Raw genomic sequence first — 23835 nt, forward strand, 5'->3', positions numbered from 1 at the left:
GGTGAAGGGAGGGGGAGGGGAGGGGGGAGGGGGGAGGGGGGAGGGGGAAGGGGGAGGGAAGGGGAGGGCCAGTCAACAATGACGTTGCAGTTCTCATGGTCGGAGAGCAGCACAACAATCGCGACATCGTCCTGAATCTTCGCAACAGCACGAAGCGGATTTGGAGACTCACCGATCCTGTGACGCCCTCCAGTACCGGCGTTGCCGGGTGGGGGAAGGGAGACCCGTACATTCCCAACCCGTACATTCGCCCTCTCGACTCAAGCTCACTCGGACAAAAGCCTCACACAAATTACACCGTGAAGGCCCAATGGCCATGTCTATGCCACAAATCAAGTAGGTGAGCGAGTCGGGCGCACTGAATTGAAAATATATAGAACGCTCATACTCCGTGAAAAGTGAAGCCAACTGGCGGCGGAGATGGAACATCACGTGATCGCTCTGAGCGAATCAGCGCGCTGCTCTGCCACCGGTCAGAATCCGTGTATAATATTCCTCGCTGAAAAAAAATCTATGTGAAACATGCTACTATCTATGCTAAATCATGCTAAATCATGCTAAATGCTAATCATGCTAAAATCTATGCTACTTGCTGTGAGTTTATGGTGGCAAGGAACATCACGTGATCACGTCACGAACATCATTCGTGATCACGTCATCACGTGATCGTGATCGTCATCAATGAGCGCGAATGAGCGAATCAGCGCGCTGGAAATTTTCCTTCCTTACTGATGGCGTAAATAAATATACTGCCGTAAATATGGTACATTATTAAAAAATAAATGTACTACAATATTTTTGAAAAATTTCATTGGTTGCTAGGAGACGGCAGCATGTAAAAACCGTTTGAATATTTGAAATACAGTTTGATCCAGAGGTAAGTGGTATGGTCTTGCTGGTTGGTGGACACGATATGTGTAAGGGAAATTATTTTGGTGTCCTGTATCTGGTCGTGCTAGTTGGTGAACACGGTAAATTTAAGGGAAATGATTTTCTGTCATTCTTCTGAGTGGTTGCTTCTCCTTCCCCGTATTTTTGTTCATTTTATTATATATTTATATAGCAATATAAGAAATAACAATATATTATTGATATTGGGAGACAATATAAGCAATAACAATGTATTGAAATATATTATTATATATTATTATATCTTTATATAGCAATATAAGAAATAACAACGTATTATTGATACTAGAGAAATACCCGTGCTACGCACGGGTGGGAGGCCAGAAGCAAACAGGCAATGCAGATGCGATGAATGCTAAAGCATGAAGCCAATAAATTCCACATTACTGTAGCACCTTCAGTCGCACGTCAGACATGGACAGCAAGTTCGTGAAGGACTTCCATGAAAAACGTACCTGTTCGCAAACAAACTGGTACGTTCACGTATAGAAACGGCCGCCATATCGAGACCAATAACTAAATTTGTATCAATTATTTTTAAATGAAATTTTCACATAATAAATGGGGAACATTTGTCTATATGTGCTGCAAATTACAAGTAAATCGGTTCACGCAACACAGTTATTCAAAAACAAAATAGTACGTCATATGTGAATCACCCTGTATTATTGATATTTGGAGACAATATAAGCTGATACTGCTGTGAAAAATAAACACCTGAAAATAACTAATGAATCATTTGTTAATTTTTGCATGTTGGCTTTAGAGCACATCAGTATCCTGGAGTAATATGTAATGAGCAAAATGGAGAACTCAATCTCATGTGGCAGGAATGAACAATGTGGTGCTATGTGTTATAGTTACCTCCACAACCGAAGGTAGGCGGAGTTACGTTTTCACCCAACTGTCTGTTTATTTGTCTGTCTGTGAGCAGGATATCTTAAAAGGTTACGGACGGATTCGGACAAAACTTGGTGGACAGATTGGGTGAGCGACAAAGATAAATTCGTTAAATTTCGGTGAAGATCCTGATCTGGATCCAGATAAGAGATTTATTTTAATTTCCAAAGTGATTCTTCAGCATTGAGAGATAAGGCCAAAAACGATATACAGTATAGCGCGACATTTCAAAAAGTTATGGACAGATTATGACGAAACTAGGTGGATGAGTTGGTTAGGTGACAGAAACAATCCAATTAGATTCTGGTTCAGGGCCGAATCAAGATCCGATCCTATCAGTGTTCAGCCTGGGTGAGGTATGTGCTGAACCGAGTGCCGTTCTAGTTTGTTTTGTCGTCAGGGCCATCATTGCAGAATTATACACGTGAATTATACAATTTTTCACGGTTCTTATAATATGTTCCAGCCTGGTTGCGAGTATAGATGCTAACTGGAACTTTACAGGCTGGCAGAAACGTGCTAGTGATGATATGCCATAAGTGGTCTTCATTTGGGCCTTTATCTTTTTCCATGTCTGTGTTCAATTCCTCATTATTTTTGAAATATTAACGAAAGGGAGATCGTTGTCATATTGTTAACCGGTGAAGTTTGTTTGAAAAAAGAATCCTTGGAATTTGATGCAAAAGTCCCAGTGAGACTTTTGTCTTTGAAAAGACATGGAAAGTCAAGAAGAAAATCCGGTAAATGGGATTTTTTTTGGAAAACTATGCACATGGGAAAAAACTTTGGAAAACTATGCACATAAATCACCCAGGATTAACCATAATATTTATATATTTTTGTCTTCTTAAAACAATTTGTCGCAATCTGTGGAAATTTTTGACAAAGCCGCCCTTGTGATGTCCGCAGGATCTGGATCGTGCCGATGGGGAAAGAATGACCCTAGAATATCCCTGTACTTTTCTCACTCCTTGTTCATAGATGATGTGCAAATTTGGAGAAAGATTGAAAGCATACGGTGAGATGACGATGTCAATGATCAATGCAAGATTTAAATCCAATCATATTTTCATCATCTCTTCTCATCTTCCTGTGTGTTCTCCTCTTTTCCATTGGGAGTCGTGCAGTCTTTCGAGAAGAGGAACTGTGCATATTGTTCCACTGCCCCAAGAGGCCCGTGCTTTTGAAGTGACCCTTCGGTGGCAACAAGACTTTGTGAGACCCAGAGATGGAATTGTGTTGGCGAATAAGGAGGAAAATGGTTACAAGGGATGCTGGGCATTGGATAATGTCCTGGTAGTCAATGGCGCTCGCAGACCAGCCTTCTTGCAAGACGATATGGATCCGATGAACACAGATAACTGGTTGTTCTTCCCTGGTGCTGTTATCAAGGTGTGTTGTCCAATATTTCTGCTTTACCTCCCTTTTCTTCCATCGATGAAAACACTTGCACTTTTAAAGTGGCATGCACCCTCCAAAAAACGTGTCCATGTTCCAAATCTATATACTTATACATTAGAAAATTATCAAAGTTGACGTTTCTTGGACTATTGCATGAGCACCACTTTGCGAGACCTTTTGTGGATACCCCTGGTATTAGTCAGACCCCGACATTGGCGGAGGATACGCTCCTGGAAAATGCTGTGAATGTCGAATCCGCAAATGGGGGAGAATTAGTTGAATGGGCTAGAATTTTTTATTTTTTTATTTTTTACTACATGGTCTATGCTCGTGGAAGAGCTATGACACAGAACATATCAGGAAACAACATAACAAAGGGAACAGCAGGAGAAAAGGGAAACACCAACCGCATGGTGAAGGGAGAAAATAAAAGGAGATGGACAAACAAGGGTTGTAGGTAACAATGAGGGGTAAGGGAAAATGCAAATGGTGGACAAGATGGATACATAAGTAAAAAATTTGGGGAAGGGTGGGATTTGGTTTAACAGGTGTAGAAAAGATCATGATTTTGGATGGGGGATGACTTGAGATAGTGGTGAACAGCTGCCTTGAAGACGTGGAGGGAAGAATGAGATTGAAGAGCGTATGGAAGGTGGTTCCACAGGTGGGAAAAAATGAGGAACAAGTGAGTCTCGGTGAGCATTGATTCTGGATTTAGGCAGTTTCACTAGGAGATTGTTGCTGCACCACATGCATCTTGCAGATACTTGAGGGTGATAAAGGACGGAGAGGGCAGAGCGTGCAAGTCTTGATAAGGCGGCACCAGGTTTTAGAGGAGGGAGACAAGTTTGAAAGCTCATTCTTGCGATTGGACAGATGTTGTATTCTGGCTCTCCAGAGAGTAGACACATACGTGCGAGCTTTGTGGAATGATCTGAGATTGTCTTCAGTTGGATTTACCTTCCAGGAGGAGAATAAACTTGTTTTAAAGCAACTGCCTCACCACATGATTCAGAGTACGGAGAGCAGGAGGATGGATGAGATCATTGAAGAGGAGATGGGATGAATCTGTGCATAAGAGAGAGCAGGTTTCTGTGGAAGAATTCCCAGGCTGAATTAATATCAGCGGCGGTGGATATAGAAGACCAGATGTGTAAAACAAAAACAAAAAAAATAAATTTTTTTTACCGTGAATATGTGAAGCACAAATGTAAAAGCAGGACACATGTTATGAACCGCAAATACACACGGTCCACGAATGTTTGGACTGCAAATGTTGGGTTCCAACTGTACTTTGAAAGGGAAATAATAATACCTTGAAGCGTACAAAAATGTGAGCAAAAATCATTGGTGGGGAGGGGAATGTGTGAATGTGTTGCAAAAGGTACATCACGATAAAAGGTATTTGATATTTGAAGCAATTTTAAATTAAGTCTCCTCCCCCCCCCCTATAAGATTCGGGAAGGCTTATAGCTGTTGTAGGGAAGGCTTATAGCTGTTGTAGGGAAGGCTTATAGCTGTTGTAGGGAAGGCTTATAGCTGTTGTAGGGAAGGCTTATAGCTGTTGTAGGGAAGGCTTATAGCTGTTGTAGGGAAGGCTTATAGCTGTTGTAGGGTTTGTTTCAACATTTTTCTTGTATACAAAGTCGAGGTTCATGTAAGAGCTAACACATAAATCGCGTGTCGCGTCGCCAGGTAATTAAGATCACCAGGGACGGATGGTAAAACCAGGTTTGAGGCGGCCTCCGAAGATGACGGTTATTTTTGGCGCATGTGGGAATGAAGGGATGCGAGATGTTAACTGAACAAACACAAGGGTTTATTCCCGAAACCACCACAAATAAACGCGACAATAAAATGTACACAAAGAATCCAATAAAAATAAATGCGGACGAAATAAATGTTGAAGTAAAACTAAATCCTATTTTGAGATGCCTCCACACACTGACTCACAAAGCACGACAGGGGAAAAAGTAATAAAAATAAAATGTTCCCTCTCCAGCACTTAGCTGTCTCCAAAGGGGCTTTTTGGTAAGGTCGGCAGTGCAAGGTTGCTCGGAGCCACTCATGTGGGAAACTCGGCCAAGATGGCCACGTCGAATGCTGCCTGTCAAAGGCACTGTGGGTGCCCGGGGATGAGAGGCAAGTTGTGAAGATGGCTGTCTCGTTTTCTCCCCATCTTTGTCCTTGGGTCGAACAGCGCGGCCTTTAGCTCCCTGGCAGAGCACCACCGCCAAAACCTCCTCCCGCTGTCACGAAAAACCAGCTCTCTCCCTCGGCGTACAAAATGGCCAGCATCTTATTCGAGCAAGAGGCAAATGCGCTCTTCTTCCTCTCTCTGCGAGAGCCAATCACTGCCCTTGGGGTGTGGCCTGCTGGCCTTCCCAACCGCCCACCGAATGTCCGCCCATTCTGGGTGGGGCCCCCACCTTATTAGGTCAATTGGGGTGGGGCTTAGTCCGACCTACTCGTTCTTGGCTTTTGTTGGCCGTAATTGTAATTTAAAGGATTGTGCACAAAACCTGTAAGGGAAAAATTACAGAGGGAAGGCATGCACTGGGGAACATTATCCTTAAACCCTGCAGATAATTAGCATGGCGCCATCCCTCGCACAATGCACAAGTAAACAACCTCAAGCTGCAGTCTCCCTACTTATTACATAGAAATGCTCCTACATGTCACACAGTCCATGCTACTTCCAAAACAGTTCTACCTCTCCTATGGTATTCTTTTATCTACCCCCCATAAACATAACAATATAATAGAGGGAGTGGGAGACAAGAGGGAGAGAGAGAGGGAAGCACAACAACAGTAGAGACCAGTGACATCGATAGATCTGTGGAAGAGAGAGGGCTGGGGTGGGGTACACAGTATATAAGCAAGATGGAGATCTTTCGTTTCCTGAGCTTGAGCCTCTGTCATTCCGTTGAATTAACACCAGGTGGGTTGACTCAGCCTGTCATCCTTCTGGAGTTTGCAAAAAAAAATTCTTCCAACACTCCCCCAATTTCCAAGCTGTATCTTGGAGGCTTGGACTGAATGAAATTTTGCATCAATAATGGGAATATAAAGTATGTAGAGTTGACATTATTGTTTTGACCTTGACTTGAGCATGGTTGAAGTGTGGATGACTTGAGCCTGGTTGAAGTGTTGAACAGAACTCAGCAAAGTTCAATGCAAGCCCATGTTGATGCACTTGGTGATTAGTGTTGCCTTAACGATGTTCGGCGAAGCCGGAAAAATGTAAGATTATGCAAATATCTTTTCTTCAGAATGTTCCACCACAATTAAACATTGTCATTGATAACATCCCTCTGCAAAGAGTTAAATCGCTCACTCTCCTTGGTGTTATAATCCAATCTGATCTGAAGTGGAATAGTCAAATCCAGCAGATGGTATCTCGTGTTGCTCGATGACTCTTTGTTCTTTGTACTTTTAAGGAATTCCATGTGAGTGCCCCTGATGTTGTTGACATATACAAAGTGTACATTCGCCCTTTTCTGTAGTTCGGTCCCCCCTTGTGGGGTTCTGGCATCACAATGGCTCAGAGCGATGAGATTGAACTACTCCAGAAGCGTGCGCTCCGTTTTATTGCGTACCCATCTATTCAGTCCTATGCGCAACAACTTTGTCATTTTGGTAAACAGTTGTTGAGCGAACGCAGGAATGAGCTTCTCTTGCGTTTTGGACTTGGTCTTCTAAAATGTGATCGTCACCGTGACATTCTTCCTCCTACCCGACAATCTGTGTCTCGGTATAATATGCAACTCAGGAATGCTCTATATCTTGACCTACCTCAGTGTAATACTCAAAGATACAATTAATTAAACAATTACTTTTTTGACTGAAATGCTTTAATTCTGTTATGTAGGTGCACAAAATCAATTACATGCATTTTTTTTTGTATACAAGATCGAGGCTCGTGTAAGAGCTAACATTAATGACAAAAAAACAAACGGACACATAAGACAAAATAAAGGGAGTGGGAGACAAGATGGGGAAAGAGGGGGAAGCATACAAGTACAACATTTGCGAGCAGGGACATCGGGAGATCTGTGGGAGGGAGAGGGCTTGGGGGGAGGAGGCGTGGGAAAGGGAATGTGGGGGTGGGAGAGGTAAAAACACATGGACACAGCTAGGACTTCCAGGAAAGAAGTTGTTATTTCAGAAAAGTGAATCTGGGGTGAATTAACGGGGGTAGAAAAGATCAGGGTTGTGGATGGGGGAAGATAAGAGATGGTGGTGAACAGCTGTTTTAAAGACCTGGAGGGAGGAGTGGGATTGAAGAGAGTGAGGGAGTTTGTTTGAGAGGCGGGAGAAAAGAGGAATGAAAGAGTGAAGATGAGCAGAGAGTCTTGATTTTGGCAGTTTGTAATATCTGTTTGTTGTTCTTAAGTTTTCTGCTATTTTAGGTTATTTTGTTGGTAGAATTTTATCTTTTTATTGTTGTTTTGATTATGTATGTTTATTTATTCCATATACTTATTTTGATACATAATATGTATATTAATGTAATTTTATATGATGATTATTATTATTTTTTGTACATATTTGTAAGTTTGATGAAATACTGTTTTATTATTGTAAACTTGACAAATTTCAGTCTTCGGACTGCCTTGTCCAGTGTTTAATGATTCTAATAAACCGAAATGAATGAATGAATGAATGACCTTGACCTAATTTTAAGGTCATAACCTAATTATATATATTTTAACATTTGTCACCAAAACTCGACTAAGGTTTGTATGATCAGACCGACATTGTCCTCATTAGAGAGCCGAGGTTAAAAGCACATTTGCGTTTGATTTACATCATACCCATCCGAGTTAAAGGTAAGGTCAAATGGTCGTACAAAAAAAAAAAACGCATTTTTTGGCATCGCTCAAATTTGTCAATGTGATATCTTAAAGACCTTTTGGCCTTAAAGCTGCTTTTGCATCATAATAGTTTACCTGCACTGAAGTTGTGCACCTGATATTTGTTTCTTGTCCTTGACCTACTTTTTTCAGATTGTTACCGAATTAGCAAAAAACACCATTTTCATCATAACTTGAATAATATCGCTCTGATTTTCATGATGTTCAGTTTTGTAGATAGATTGTAGATGAGGACACATTTTCTTAATTTATACACTATCCCTAAATGTTGAAGGTCAAGGTCACATGGTGGACTGAAAATGATATTTCCATGATTGTATGGGTAAGTCGTGGGCGATCGCCAAGGGTAAGCCGGTCAAGGGAGGCTTACCCTTGGCGATCGGTTTGTGATCGCAGATATCTAGTTAGCTACAGCTGTTTTTCATTGCAGGATACTTGCCAATCAGATGGAGAGTGCCTTTCCTTCCCTGAGCCGGACCCCACCTCGGAGCAGTTTGCCCTGACTCGAGATCTTGACCTGTCCGTGGATACACAAGAGGTTCTGTGGGAGGAAGATTTTGAAGAGCAGCTATTTGGGTGAGGAAGGAGAATGTGACTTGGAAATACCAAGAATACGGGACGATGGATGATAATTATATGGTTAAGATGACCTGTTATCACAGGATGATGCATTGATGCATTGATGCATACGTAATATGAAATGTTTTTTGTGTTTAAAAAAAATATGAATTAGCCTTTGTGCCAAATATTTTTTTACAGTGTCTCATCTGCACAGTCATGGTGAAAGTTTTAATCATGTATTTTGCAAAAGCAAGAGTTGAAGATTCAAAAAGGGCATTCAGTTGATTCAGCGTGCCCTCCATTGTAGGCCCATATTGATGGGAGATGTTTCTTTATGACTCTTGCTCATCATAATTTCATATGCAGCATGTGGCAGCGAGTTTACATCATTTCAGTGAGTTTACATCATTTGAAACATGGCTCATTGTCAAGTACTCACCATGGGGAATAAGATATGTTAATGATGATGTCATCGGTGCCTTAAGTATGACGTCATAATTCGACAAGTACAACGCTTGATCTGATCAGTATGAATAAAACAAAAATTCCTTTGCAACTGTTAGACCAATGGACCCGAAATGTTCAGAATATGTGCAGCTCCTCTTGTAGAATTTTTTAATGATAATTAAACGTCATAGGTCACGTGGTACAGACGCCATATTGGAAAGAAATCGAAGAATGTTGCACATCTATATCTCCGAAACCGCTCCATGAAAAAAATTGCAACTTGGCTCATTGTCAAGTACTCCCCTTGGGGAATAAGATATATTAATGATGATGTAATCTGTGCCTACGTTATGACGTCATAATTCGACAAGTACAACACATCCGATCATTGTGAATTTTTTTTTCTCAGCAACTGATGGGTAGGAAATTTTCACCATCGGAGGGCCTCCTCCTTTAGAATATTTTAATGACAAGTCAGGAGACGACGATGGTTCACGAGCAAGCGGTATTCAATGACGAAGGTCAAAACCGACATTGAAAATATATAAATAGGAATATATTGTTACGGTCCGCGGATAAGATGTTGTTTACCGAGCGGAGGCACCGCGGCCGAACAGTTTTTTTCCCGACTAACCCGATTCACCCAGACATTGGCCGTATCGCGCCACAGCTATTCAATCAGGGAAAAGACAAAGACGACGGATGTGAAGAAAAGGAATAAAAAGACGAGAAAAAGGTTGAAAATACTACTAAATTTATTTACTATTTACAGGCTCAAAATAACCAAGCAGAAGGAAAGATAATAAAATAATATACAGAAGCTTTTAGAGACACAGGGAAAATACTAGCTTATACAGACTTAATTACCTACCCAGGACAGAACAAACAAAACAAACTCACGTACGCAAATGGGGAACTTGCAGGCAGGAATGGCTGGAAGGAGAGGAAAGTCCAATGGGTCCGGCAGCACGATCCGCGCGTTGGGCAGCCACCGTTTCTTCGCGGCCCTGCTCCAAACTGCCGTCCAGGCCCCAAACGGCTGTCGAGTTTTGTTGCTGCTGTAGACGCTGCTGCTGGCGAGCAAGGTGACGAATAGCAGGCTTTGTGCTTCCCTGGATGATCTTCTGCTTTTGGACCTCACAACTCAGCTCTTGTCATAGCTCATCTCTCTTCTCAGCTCATCTGCCTTTGACCTTTTTGCGACTCTCTCTCCTCTTTGGGGAACGTCCCGCGGCGGGTTATATAGGCCCTGCCCCTCAACCTTTTCGAACCTCCTTGATGTTTCTCTCCACACCCTCTCCAAGTCCAACCCCTTGTTCGTGGTTGGTTGAGTGAGGCTGACTCACTCCTCCCCTCTATGACGAGGTGGGGACCCGCCTTTCTTCCCGAACCCTGCCTCGTGGTCAATGGCGGCAATTGGAGGGGATGTAATTGCCAATTTGAGGCTTGGCCATTACGAACGGGGAAATGGAGGTTTTTGGGAATGGGAATGAAGGGAATCTATCTCTTTCACTCGGTGAAATGGAGTGTCATGTTAATGGACGACAAGGCCTTACCCTAAAACACATAATAAGGATATAAACTACTGAACAAGGGTCTTATAGTGTCCTGCAATGTGGTGTTTCATGGAATTAACTACCGGGACGCCCTTTTTACCTTTACACAACTCTGGAGGCCGGAGGGGCCATATCCAACCAATGTTACACAACAATTTACCACAATACAATACACACAATCAAAAAAATGCAATCCTCATATCCGCAACAATATTATCTGTTATGAGACTAGTTAGCTACACAATACCGAAAATTCGGTTCGATTCCGACAACTTTGAAAATTTGACCTTTGTTACCTTGAAATGTCAAAACGGAGGTTACTGACCTTGAAATGAGATAGAAAATAATGTATAATCAGTTATGTGGTTAGTTAGCTACACAATACCGAAAATTCCGTTTGATTCCGACAACTTTGAAACTTTGACCTTTGTGACCTTCAAAGGTCAAAGGTCGAGGAATCTGAAATTTGTTGGAAAACTTGTATTTCATGATGTATGTGATAATATAAGATCATGTACGACATTTCACCCTATCAGGAAGCAAACAATGTAATAAAACCATCAAAAATCGACTTTCTAAATTTCGTGACCTTGTGACCTTGACCTTGGGGCAAAAATGGAAAATCGAGCTCCGTGGGGCTAGACACATGACATTGGCCTAACCAAATACCGAAACCACTGTCAGATTCCACCAAATCCCTCGGAGAAGATGTAGCTTGAACTTGATTACCCCCTAACAAGACATCGTTTTCGGGCGTGGCTCCGCCCACAATGGGCGCAATACGCCCACTCTACGCAGGACACAACTAGATCATGATATCAACCTCCCACCCAAGTTTCATCAAGATCGGATGACATCATCGGGTAGTTATGCTGCGGACAGACAGACACACAGACACACCTATGACAAATATAGTGGTCACTTGATAACTCGTGAACCAATAATCATGACTTCATCTGTGCCACTGAGACAGTGCCCCCTGTAGGTTAGAGCAGGTATTTGTAATTTGTTCAGGATGCTCACCTACTCTTCATTAAGGACACCGTGGCATCTTTAACATCCACCAACTTATACGGCACATGTGATGCTCAGTTTAATGTCCATCCGAGGGACGGAGCACACATTAATTATTTACTTTGCATGCAAAACACCAGGATAAAGGTTTATAGCTGGGTCAACATTTGTACCCAGATGGGACAACTCAGCCCTGAGAGCTTTACTCTCTCTCTTACTCTGCAGTTTATCATCTATCATTTATTAATTCTATAATCATTTGCCATGTTCAATCCTGCATACAATTACGGCCTGTTTGCATACATTGTACTATCACCTGTTAACATCTTTCATTTTATCCTCATCCATATTATATTCTCGTGACCTCTGACTCATGATGTCACTGAGTGAAGATGATCTTCCATTATTGTTTTTAACAGTGGCACAAATTATGAATCAATTGAGGAATTATTTTCAAATTTCCATGTTTCTTATATGTTGCAGTTATACAAATGATTAATTGGATTTTTTTGGAAATGTACTTCCTTTCACTCATTGGACATGGAACATCTTGCAAATGTGAAACAAACATAAAAAGCATCCTTTTTTTTTTATTCATACATGATCCGCCAAAAAATATAGGGATTTCACATTGTCATATTTACTCATGCCCCAAAAGGGATGTGAGACAATTGCAACACCCATCTGTGTGTCGTAGGTTATCTCCAAATGTGGGTTTCAGAAGGTGGAATTGAGCCTCCCAGGTCTCGAAGTATCCACCTTTGTGTGTGTGTGTGTGTGTGTGTGTATGCGTGTGCGTGTGTGTTTGTGTGTGTCCACGTCTATATATCATTGCTTAAATTTTTTTTATTTTTCTGCAACTGCTTGTTCGATTGATGCAAAACTTTAACACACAAGGGATTCCCCATGAAGAATATTTTATTGATAACTGTGATGTCATAGGTCACATGGTATGGCAGCCAGCCATATTGGATTAAAAGAAAAAATATGGACATATTATTCTCCTAAACCGCTCAACAGAAAAACATTGAGACTTGGCATATGTTGTCAACTCCCAATGGGGGATATATGCTGTATAGTGTCAACGATGACATCATTAGTGAAGTGGTATTCCAGTCATAATTGTTTGAATTGCCCATAAGATTTGGAAGCAAACACAGAATTGAGGCATTCGGCCTTCTTTCGAGTGGAAGTGACTGTGGTGCCATTTGAGGAGAGGGAAGGGATGGAGGGGGAACATACTCAGGAAACAGACTTAACAAGGCACAACCAGGTTTTAGAGGAGGGAGACAAGTCTCAAAGTTCAAGGTTGAGGTTGACCAGACGTTGTTCTCTGGCTCTCTTGATAGTGCACACACACTTGTTGCGAGCTTTTTGGATTATTCTGAGATTGCCTTCAGTCGGGTTTGCTTTTGCAGGAAGAGAAGGCAAGTTGTTTCGTAACAACTGCCTCACCACAAGATTCAGTGTATCATGGGCAAGAAGAGGAATCCTACAATTGAACATGCGATGGGATGCATCCGGTTTCATGTTGAAGAATTCCCAGTCTGAGTTGATGTCAGGTGCAGCAGATATAGGAGACAAGTCCTGAAGAGACATAGCTGCTTGTAGTCTTTGACTATCTGCTCAAGTGAACTGCAGGACTCGCCGTCACTGAGGCAGCTCTCTGAGAATAGCCAGAGATATTGACTCTGACAAGCATGTGATCAGATGGACCAATTGGAGCAGGGGAGAAGCAGGAGACATTTGCCAGAATGTTTGTCATTACCAAGGCCAAAAGGGAGGATTTGCAATTGGGAGAAATCTGGGTCGGGAAGATCACAGATGGCGTCAGTCCCATGGAGTCACAGATGTCCTTTGCCGAAGTGCCATGGTTGGTGAGAGAGGAACCAACACTCAGCAAGTTTGCCTGGTGACAATTGTAATCACCATATTTGAGGAACTGAGAGTTAGTATGAATAGTTAAATGTTGGTCCATGTTGTTTGAAAACACAAAAAACACAGACAAACACAAAAAAAACCACAAAAACTGTTGGGAGAGGAGGGGAAGTCGCAGCCAAAGGTAGTCCTGGAAGTTGGGAGGTGTAAGATCAGTACAAGGTCTGTGAGAAATTGAGTTTGTGAAGTTACATGCAACTCTGCTGCCAGGTGGGGTTCAGCCCTATCAACTTGGGGGAGGCAATAGCCAGGGAGAGACACGAAGGATTCAGGTACGTCCTGTGGAGATGAAAGATTCTGTTGAACAGATCATGTCTGGCTCATCAGCAGCTGCATGGATTGAGAGAACTGTCAGGTTGGAATGGAGACATGGGATGTTTGAGGTCCACAAAGTTAGGGACAATGGAGAAGGCATTAGGAGGGTGCAGGACAGGGGTGGGGATCCTTTTAGGGGGCAGGGTGAGAAGGAATGTTTAATTGGGTGGGTGAGGAGGAAGCATTGAGGAGCGGAAGCAGCATCTTCAGGTACGACCAACACATGGAAAAATCCCCCATTTGGAAAGACTTCATTCAAAGTGACGTTTGTGGTCTGTCGTTCACAAGCCACGTTCAATTCACGATATAAGTTTAACCAGTCCAGGCCAAGCCAGCCATCCTCTACAGGCCCAAGCAGCTACCGTCCTCAGCTTGCAGACACGTTTCATAAGTAGAAATTAGCTATTGGGATTTCCATTCACAGATATTCCTTTATTACTATTATTATTATTATTTATCATTTTAATACCAAGTTGGGTTTTTTTTTTAGCAAACCGTTTACATGCTTGCCAATTGACTTCATATCCAAAGTTTGGACAATACATCACACATGTTATGGACCTTGACAGGGTTATATATCCATTTGTTGATTCTCCCTTTTTCTTAATGTGTTAGCCAATTTTTAAAGTACGTACGTTTCTGTATGCTTGCCATTCCTTTCCATGTCCGGCTGACCTCTCTCCATGCTTGGATGATTTCACGTGACAAAGTAAGCTTTTCCACAGATATTGCTATTTATTATTATTACTTGGCATGCCTCCGGTTGCTCTGCTGAAAGGTTTAATCAAAGTACAGCATGTTGCACTTCACAAACGTATCCTACAGGGTGGGCCATTTCTCTATTCCCGGTTTTGAACCCCCTGTAAAAACAACAACACCAAATTTGTTTCTAAAAAACGAAATTGAACAAAATATTTACAGGATACAACAACAACAACAACAACAAGGCATTTTAACGCCATTTTCCCTGCTAGAGCGGGGATTAGCCTTGCGGCCCCATGATAATCTTCTCCATTTTGCCCTATTTTCTGCATCTCTCCCTGTTAACCTCCTTGCCTGCATTTCTTCTTCCACCATCTTTAGCCAAGTCTTTCTCGGTCTTCCCCATCCTCTACTTCCTTCTACATTCATTTCCATCACTCTTCTCAACCAGTCACTTTCATCCTTCCTCAACACATGACCAAACCATCTGAACGTGTTCCTCTTCACAGCATCCATCACAGGCTCTATTCCCATCATCTTTCGCAATTCATCATTTGTCTTCCTCTCTCTCAACGATACTCCGCACATCCACCGAACCATTCACATTTCCACCCTTTCCAGCCTTCGTTGCTGCTCTACATTCATGACCCATGTCTCGCTCCCATAATCATAACACTTCTCACACATGCAGCATACACCTTTCCCTTGAGCTTCAACGACACTCCCCTCATCATCAGCACGCCACTCAGTTCCCGAAACTTCTTCCATGCACATCTCACTCTAGCAACCGTTGCTGAGTCTGATCCACTAGTAAGGGAAACATATGAAAATCTGTTAACTAAATTGTTACCAAAAAATTTCTTCACCAATATGTTTGTAAAGGTGTGTAATAACATGTGTTAAAATGTTGAAGGTCAACTCCCGTGGGAAACCCAGAAAAAAAGCTGTTGAATTCGGGTACCGAAAAAATATTTTCGAGAATTTTTATTTTTTTAAATCGGCCCTTAAGTAACTTATGAGGGGTCAAATAAGGGTTTTTCATGATTCTGAGTTGATTGTTAACATTTATATTTCACCACAGACACTCCTTTGTGGAAAAATAATTTCTAAATATATCTCATTTTCTACTTTGCAGGACATGGAGTCTAGCAATATGGATGAAGACGTTACTCCACCTGTGCTCAATTGCTTCATCTGTGCACGCTCGGATACACCAGCTGAAAGGCTCATACAGGCAACTCCAAAGGGATACTCAACTTTATTGAAACAAGCAGAAACTGTCGAAAATGTTAATGTTGTGGAACGTATGAAGGAGGCTCAAAAGGAAGGAAAACTGAGGTACCACCAGAAGTGTAAAAATGATCTGTACAACAACTTTGTTGCAACCACCAAGAAGTCAGCTCAAGCATCAAAGGCAGAGAAAGAGTCATCAAAGTTGAAGAGAAGACGCACTACTTGTGAGTTCAGTTCATCAACTGGCTGCAGTTCTAGAAGATCACAGTCAGTTGACCTCCTGTATAAGGATGTATGCATTCTTTGCAACCAACCAGCCCAGCTCTACAAAAATAATCCAGCACAAGCTAGAAAGAAATACAGAGTGCCAGATAATTTGACTGCAGATACACTGAAGGCAAGCTTGCTGAAGACAGCACGGAGTCGCGGGGATGACTGGGGCACTGAAGTCACTGGACGCCTGGAAGGGATCAACGACTTGGTAGCAGAAGAAACACTGTACCACTTGCGATGCAAACTTATGTTTGCGAGAGGTGACAGTTTGTCCAAGACTGATGAGGAAGGAAAAAGGAAGAGAGGACAGAGGAGTATTGATGAGGAGCGAGAGGCAGTTTTTATTGAATTCTGCGAATGGTTAGACTCAGAATTAGAGCATGGGGTAATGAACATGGACCAAGTCCATGAAAAGCTGCAGGAGTTTGATCAGTCACCAGAGAAGAGCCTTTCTTATTCAAAGCATTGGCTAAAGATAAAACTTCTAGAGAAATACGAAGACACCTTGTATTTCACAACACAGGAAAGAAGGGCAGATGTACTCTGTCTCAAAGATGGCACCGACAATATTCTGCGAGCGCATCATGCTAATCTTGACCATGGAGATGAGAAGACTCAGATCATAAAGACGGCACTCAAGTTCATATCCAATGATATTGCCTTGATTGATTTAGGTCCAAAGTCATACCCCACCACACACAGTATGACTGACATCGATAGTCAGCTGACACTTGTTCCTGCAAGCCTTCAGATGTTCTTGAGACCGATTGTCAAGACAGACGAAAGAGTTGCCGTTTGGGGGCAGAATTTTATTAAGGCCTGTCGACCTCGGTCTGGAGTATTGCCACACCAAATGGGGCTTGCCATACAACTTGATCATAGATTTGGGTCAAAATGGATGCTCAACAAGTTCCACCGGCTGGGATACACTGAGTCTTACACGGAGACACAAAACTACAAATACTGCTTCCTTAATAGTAGGAGTGGAGATGATGTTCCAGATACTTCTGGCACTCTTGACACCATTGTGGAGGAAACCGATGAACAGATCAATGATGAGGTTGCGGTTGATGCTGCGCTTGAGGATCAATCAGTGATTGTCATGGAGATTGCAGCAACCGGCGATGCAGCTGCAAGAAGAATGGGGTCACGTGCATCTCGGCCTGTGGAGTCTGTAATGGCATTACATGCAGAAACTGCAGTCATGATGTTGTTGAGTCTGAAGAAGACATAGACAATGACTGTTGAAACTTCTGACATTGTGAATGAGAAATAACTCTTGAGTATTATATATGTATGTGAAATAAAAGCTACTTTGTGTGTAAATGTAAAAGTGAAAATATAAATGTTAACAATCAACTCAGAACTCAGAACTCAGAAAAAATATCAGAACTCAGAACAACTCAGAACCCCTCATAAGTTACTTAAGGGCCGATAAAAAAATACAAATTCTCGAAAATAATTTTTCGGTACCCGAATTCAACAGCTTTTTTTCTGGGTTTCCCACGGGAGTTGAACTTCAACATTTTAACACATGTTATTACACACCTTTACAAACATATTGGTGAAGAAATTTTTTGGTAACAATTTAGTTAACAGATTTGTGAAATATCTCATAAAATGCCCTTACTACACCTTCTCCATTCAGCATGTCTACAAGGTAGCAAAATGTTTTCACACCTTCCAGCTTCACGCCGTCTCCAAGATCCAACTCAACATTTCCTCCATCTGCAGCTCCCCCTGTGCACACCTTGCACTTGAATGTAGCTGCCACACTGGTTAAAAAATATTTACAGGATATAGGTACATATTTCAGATTTTTGTGTTTAAAATGTTATTGAAATGAGAAGTATACAAAATTCGTTATATACAATATAAATAACAAGATGCCCTGGCCCCCCCATTCGCCAGATCTCACCCCGTGAGATTTCTTCTTGTGGGGCTTCCTCAAGGGCAAGGTTCGTGCAAAACTCAAACCAGCGAACATTCAAGACCTGAAAGAGCAGATTCAAGCAGCATTTGGTGAAATTCTATGGTATCTCTCCTCCTATGGTATCCATGGAAATCTCCATGCATAGCTTGCGGACTTCCTCTCTGGTCGTAGACAACGTGTGGCCCTGAATGGATTTCTCTCATCTCCCCTTCCTGTTCAGGCTGGAGTTCCCCAAGGCAGTGTTCTGGGCCCCGTGCTTTTTCTGGTCTTTATCAATGATCTCTCCGACTCTCTGGAAAATCCTCTCTATCTCTTTGCTGATGACTCCACTCTCTGCCACTCCATTCCTTTTCCCTCAGATTGGCAGTCTGCAGCCTCCTCACTCTCTGCAGACCTGGACAAAATCACAGACTGGTCAAACAAGTGGAACATGTCTTTCAATCGTGACAAATCTCACACTCTTACTATGTCTCTCCGAAAAGATCGACTGGACAACCCTCCCATCTACTTTCTCAACAATCCTCTCCAAGAAGTTCTGTCGCTCAAGCTTTTGGGTCTCACTATCTGCCATGATCTTTCTTGGGAAAACCACATTTCCAAGCTGGCCTCCAAAGCCAGTCGCCGACTGGGCATCCTCCGTCGTGCGAAGTCCTTCCTCGGCACACCTGAGCTCCTCACCACATACAAGGCTTTCATCCGCAGCTCAATGGAATAATGTTCTCCCCTATGGGCCGGTGCTCCTGCCTCACACCTAGCTCGGCTTCACGCTGTTGAAACCAAAGCTTTCAGAATCATTGGAATCTCCCGTGATGAAGCTATCTCCGAGGGCTTTTCACTCACTCACCGCAGACAGGTAGGTGGTCTTTCTGTCTTCTACCGACTCCTCTCCGGCCTTGCTCCCCCAGCTCTCTCTGTGCTTTGTCCCCCAAATATTCCTACAGGTCCCACAAGATCTGCCAGCAACCCTCTGATGGTTAAACTGCCGAAATCTCGGCTCTCTGCTCACCTTCACTCTTTCATTCCTCTTTTCTCCCGCCTCTGGAACAAACTCCCACACTCCCTTCAATCCCACTCCTCCCTCCAGGTCTTTAAAACAGCTGTTCACCACCATCTCTTATCTTCCCTCATCCAAAACCTTGATCTTTTCTACCCCCGTTAATTTCACCCCAGATCCACCTTGTTTGAAATTCCAACTTCTTTCCTGGAAGTCCCGGCAGTGTCCATATGTTTTATACCTCTCCCACCCCCCTTCCCATGCCTCCCCCCAAAGCCCTCTCCCTCCCACAGATCTCTCGATGTCCCTGCCCTCAGATGTTGTGTTTGTGTTCCTCCTCCTCTCGCCCCATCTTGTTTACCGCTCCCCATGTTATATGTTTTATGTGTCGGTTTGTCTTTCTGTGTGATTAATGTTAGCTCTTTCACGAGCCTCGATCTTGTATACAAAACAAACAAAAAAAAAATTACCATCAGAATGCGACAGAAAATGGTCTTGGAGTATCGTGAAAGGATGCACACACTGCTTGAAAATGATGGAAATCATGTCAAAATTCATAACTAGTTTTGTAATCTTGCCAGAAGGTTTTATAATACCACACGTTGAACATTCAAAAATATTTTGGGGCTGTTCTTTCTTTTCTTGAAAATATTTTGGTGGTCCCTGCATAATGAATTTTTGATGCATCACCCCACAGAGCATATCAGTTCGTTTTAATGATGATGCTTTCATTTTAGAGGGGAGAGGTAGGGAGACATTTTTAATTTACTCAGAAAGACAAGGTGAACCATTTAAAACTAGAACGACACTCGGTAGAGCGCACACCTGCGCCAGGCTGAACAGTTTATGTTTTGCATCCCACATCCCACTGACAGGTCGGATCTGGATTCGGTCCTGAAACAAAATCTAATCGGCTTGGTCTAATCACCTATCCAACTCATCCCCCAAGTTTAGTCATAACTCGTCCATAACTTTTTTTTAAAATATCATGTTATATATCACTTTTCACCCGATCTCTCAATGGTGAAAAATCACTTAAAAATTAAATAATTCTCGTATCCGAATCCATATTCAGATCTTCACCAAAATCGAATCGAATCGTCCTTGTCACACACCCAACCGGTCCACCAAGTTTCGTCCAATCCGTCCATAACTTTTTGAGATATCGTGCTATATATCGGTTTTAGCCCAATCTCTCAATGGTGACGAATCACTTTAAAAATTCTCTGATCTGGATCCGGATTTTCATCAAAATCTAATCATTTTGTCCTTGTCACACACACTACCTCTCTGCCAAATTTCGTCCGAATCCGTCCACAACCTTTTGAGATATTTTATTCACAGACAAACGGACAAACAAACGGACAGACAAACAGACAGACAGGGGTGAAAACATAACCTCCATACACCTTCAGTGGCGAAGGTAAAGAAAAGGTCATTCAAATTAACAAATCATTGCCAAGTAATAAATAAAACTTGTTATTTTTAGATAATTCCTCATGACCAAATAGAACCATTTCTGGTAATCATTCCAATGCACTTTCCTGTGAATTGTTTGTTCATCAGAATACAATGAAAAACTAGAACGCCACTCAGTAGAGCGCATACTCCCGCCGTGGGTCAAGTTGGAATAGTACGATTTCACAAAAGTTCGAGGGAGTAGTTCAGTGACAACACAAGACAAGACAACATGAGACAGACACTGCACAGATATATATTTAGAATATATAGAAGGTAATGTTAAAAAAACAAGGCAATTTCACTTACATTTTCGGATTCAGCGTTCAATTCTTTATAAGTGAGTGTATTTTGAGGCATGTGTGACTTCAAATAAAATTGTAAGCCTGGAAAAAACGTTCGTTTCATTCCTTAGGGATACAACATGTAAAACTGGCCCACACGTCAAAACTAAACTCGCTCATTTTAAGTCGTACAAGCTAATGCGACCACTCATTCTTCTGGGAAGAATCCCGTGCACATGCTGGTCACACTTATAACTCACCTAAGTCTTTATAAGTTCATCAAATACTGACACCGCGATTGACATTCGCTGAGGTAGATGTTGATATCTCTTCTGAGGTAAAAAAAAACCAAAGAAAAAACCAGTTTTAAAGCATTATACGTATCAAACGATACATTTTATGAAACGGGGAAACCGAATACACACTTTGGTGGTTTTAAAATGACAGAATAGGTCTTTATTAGAAAAAAAAAATGAACATTGAAGACGACGCTGCTAAAAAGAATACACCGCTCTAACGCATAACCACGAGTTTAAACTACATTTACAACAAATATGAAAACTATTTTTATATCACAATGTTAAATATAGAATATATAGAAGATAATGTTAAAAAAAAATTAGCCCTATCTTCCAATGGTAAACAATCCTTCAAAAAATTCCTGGATTGGGAATAATATCCTGAGCTTCACCATAAACTAATCAATTCTTCCTTATCCCAAGGGCAATCATCCCATCAACTTTCATCCAAATCCGTTCAGAACTTTTCCAGATATCTTGTTCACAAACACACGAACGAACGAACACACACACACACACACACACACACACACACACACACACACGGACGGACGGACGGACACGATCGAATGCATTAGGCTACTCTCTGGCGGGAGTAATAAACAGAAAAGTGGAATTTGAACCCAGGGTCTCTGCGACATGAAACAACTGTTTAAAATGACTCTAATCTGGGATAAAGCTCCCTTTGAAGCTTTAGCTCCCCTGATTGTAGAGATAAAGCTCCCCTTGAAATTGGTGAATGAATGTACAAATTCATGGAATTTGTGTCCGACAATACTCCCACCCCATTGACAGGCCGACAGCAACTGCTTCACTGTCTGCTGTCTGGAATGAATTAGATGCTGGTGTGAAAAGTGTCCTTCAATCCTGGAAAATGCCACAATCTCACCAGTCATTCCCAAGGGATTGTTGAGCGAATCCACCTATCGATTTTCATAATCAGCCACTGGAAGAAGAGGAAGAAGAGTCATCACATACGATATAGCAAAGCCGGCCGCTAAATCCATCCACGGACCGGGCATCTAATGTTGTTCCAACTAATTCCTGGAAGAATCCAAGCTATTCACAGTCTACAAAGCCATTGCTCCTGCATCAATGGAGTACTGCTTTCCACTTTGGTCTGGTGCCCAAGGGTTTTATGGAGTCTGTCTCTCCTGACTCTAAAGCTCTCGACATTGTTGGCATCTCCCATGATGTGACTGAAGGACGGCGCCTACTGCTGTCACATCTCAGGCAAGTTGGTGGCCTCTCTATTATCACTTCCAGGTCCTGGCTTCCTCTGCTCTCCCGGTCCTCCGACTTTTGCCATCAGGGCATTTGGCGCTCTTGGTGAACCTCCAGCTTTGCGACCCTACTCCGCCACAGAAACAGGGAGGGAGGGTGTTGGGACTTGATCTGTGAGCTTATTTTTGCAAACAAAGTTCAAAACACCTTGTGGTCGTGGCTATTTGGGAAGTTGTCTTGCAATGGCTCGCAATTCACTCGCCGTCCTCAACTAATCCTTCTTAAACCGAATGTGCCGACTGCCGAGATTTCTCTCCTCAAGGTCAATCCGCCCGTTCGCTAGTTTTACCATCGTGCACCATTGGTTCTCCCCGAGCTGTTTGAACGTGCAGTTTTCAGGTGGCGTTTGTGGTTCTTCTTCAGCACAGGGGCTGACAGGATGGCTTTTTTTTTCTTTTCTTTTTTTTGTATACAGAATCGAGGCTCGTGAAAGAGCTAACATTTATTTCACAAACAAATCAACCAGACAAACAAAATATACAAAAAGAGGGAGCGGAAGACAAGATGGGGAGAGAAGGGGAAGCACACAAACACAACATTTGAGAACAGGGAGAAGTGTGGGAGGGAGAGGGCTTGGGGGGAGTAGGCGTGGGAAGGGGGGGGGGGGTGGGAGAAGTATAAAACACAAGGACACCAAGGACTTCCAGGACAGAAGTTGGTATTTCAAAAAAAAGTGTAGGATTTTGGGTGAGATTAGCGGGGGTAGAAAAGATCAAGGTTTTGGATGGGGGAAGATAAGAGATGGTGGTGAACAGCTGTTTTAAAGACCTGGAGGGTGGAGTGGGATTGAAGAGAGTGAGGGAGTTTGTTCCAGAGGCGGGAGAAAAGAGGAATGAAGGAGTGAAGGTGAGCAGAAAGTCTTGATTTTGGCAGTTTAACCATAAGAGGGTTGCAGGCAGATCTTGTGCGACCTGTAGGAATATTTGGGGGACAGAGCCCAGAGAGGGCTGGGGGGGCAAGGCCAGAGAGGAGTCGGTAGAAGACGGAAAGACCACCAACCTGCCTGAGGTGAGTGAGTGAAAGGCCCTTGGAGTTAGCTTCATCTAGGAGATCTAGGAGTACGCACATTCCTCTCAACATGACTAGCCTGGGTTTAAATCCTGACACGGCTATAAGCTGTCATCCTGGTGTTTCAAAGGCAGGTGATTCAGCAATGTGTGTGAGGTTCCTCAGATGGATGTTAGATGACCGTCCCAAATAGTAGGCGAGCTACCACCAGCACCATGGCCGAATTCCTGCCCTAACCAGCAGAGGGCATCACTGGCACAGTCATGCCCTCAGCCAATGATGCTACCCCACACCCTTGTGCTGCATACAAATAAATCCCTCTTTTCTCCCGTTTGTGTCTGCTTCCGGACTGCCTTCTGGAGATGGTTTAGTTACACTCTTCCCGTCAGGACTTCAAGCAAGCAATGTATCACCATCTCATGTAATCCCCCGTCTTTACTCACGATCAT

General features: G+C 42.6%; 1 protein-coding gene and 1 long non-coding RNA gene across 4 annotated transcripts in view; one reads left to right on the forward strand and one right to left on the reverse strand.

Moving 5' to 3' along the window:
• Positions 1-23835, forward strand: part of RELN (reelin) — a 515504-nt gene that overhangs the window by 45163 nt on the left and 446506 nt on the right. For all 3 annotated transcript variants that reach the window (XM_078786532.1, XM_078786533.1, XM_078786534.1), the window contains exons 9-11: positions 2719-2827; positions 2937-3201; positions 8518-8663. In XM_078786532.1, coding sequence (XP_078642658.1) covers positions 2719-2827; positions 2937-3201; positions 8518-8663 — 520 coding nt within the window. The remainder of the gene's footprint in view (positions 1-2718; positions 2828-2936; positions 3202-8517; positions 8664-23835) is intronic.
• Positions 17806-21089, reverse strand: LOC137436552 (uncharacterized). Its single transcript, XR_010986304.2, has 3 exons — positions 21056-21089; positions 18045-18120; positions 17806-17901 (listed from the first exon to the last, which is right to left on the reverse strand). It is a non-coding gene; the product is annotated as an uncharacterized LOC137436552 (long non-coding RNA).

Source organism: Myxine glutinosa, chromosome 11 (assembly GCF_964187855.1).
Source record: "Myxine glutinosa chromosome 11, kmMyxGlut1.1, whole genome shotgun sequence".
In the NCBI taxonomy this organism is placed as follows: domain Eukaryota; kingdom Metazoa; phylum Chordata; class Myxini; order Myxiniformes; family Myxinidae; genus Myxine; species Myxine glutinosa.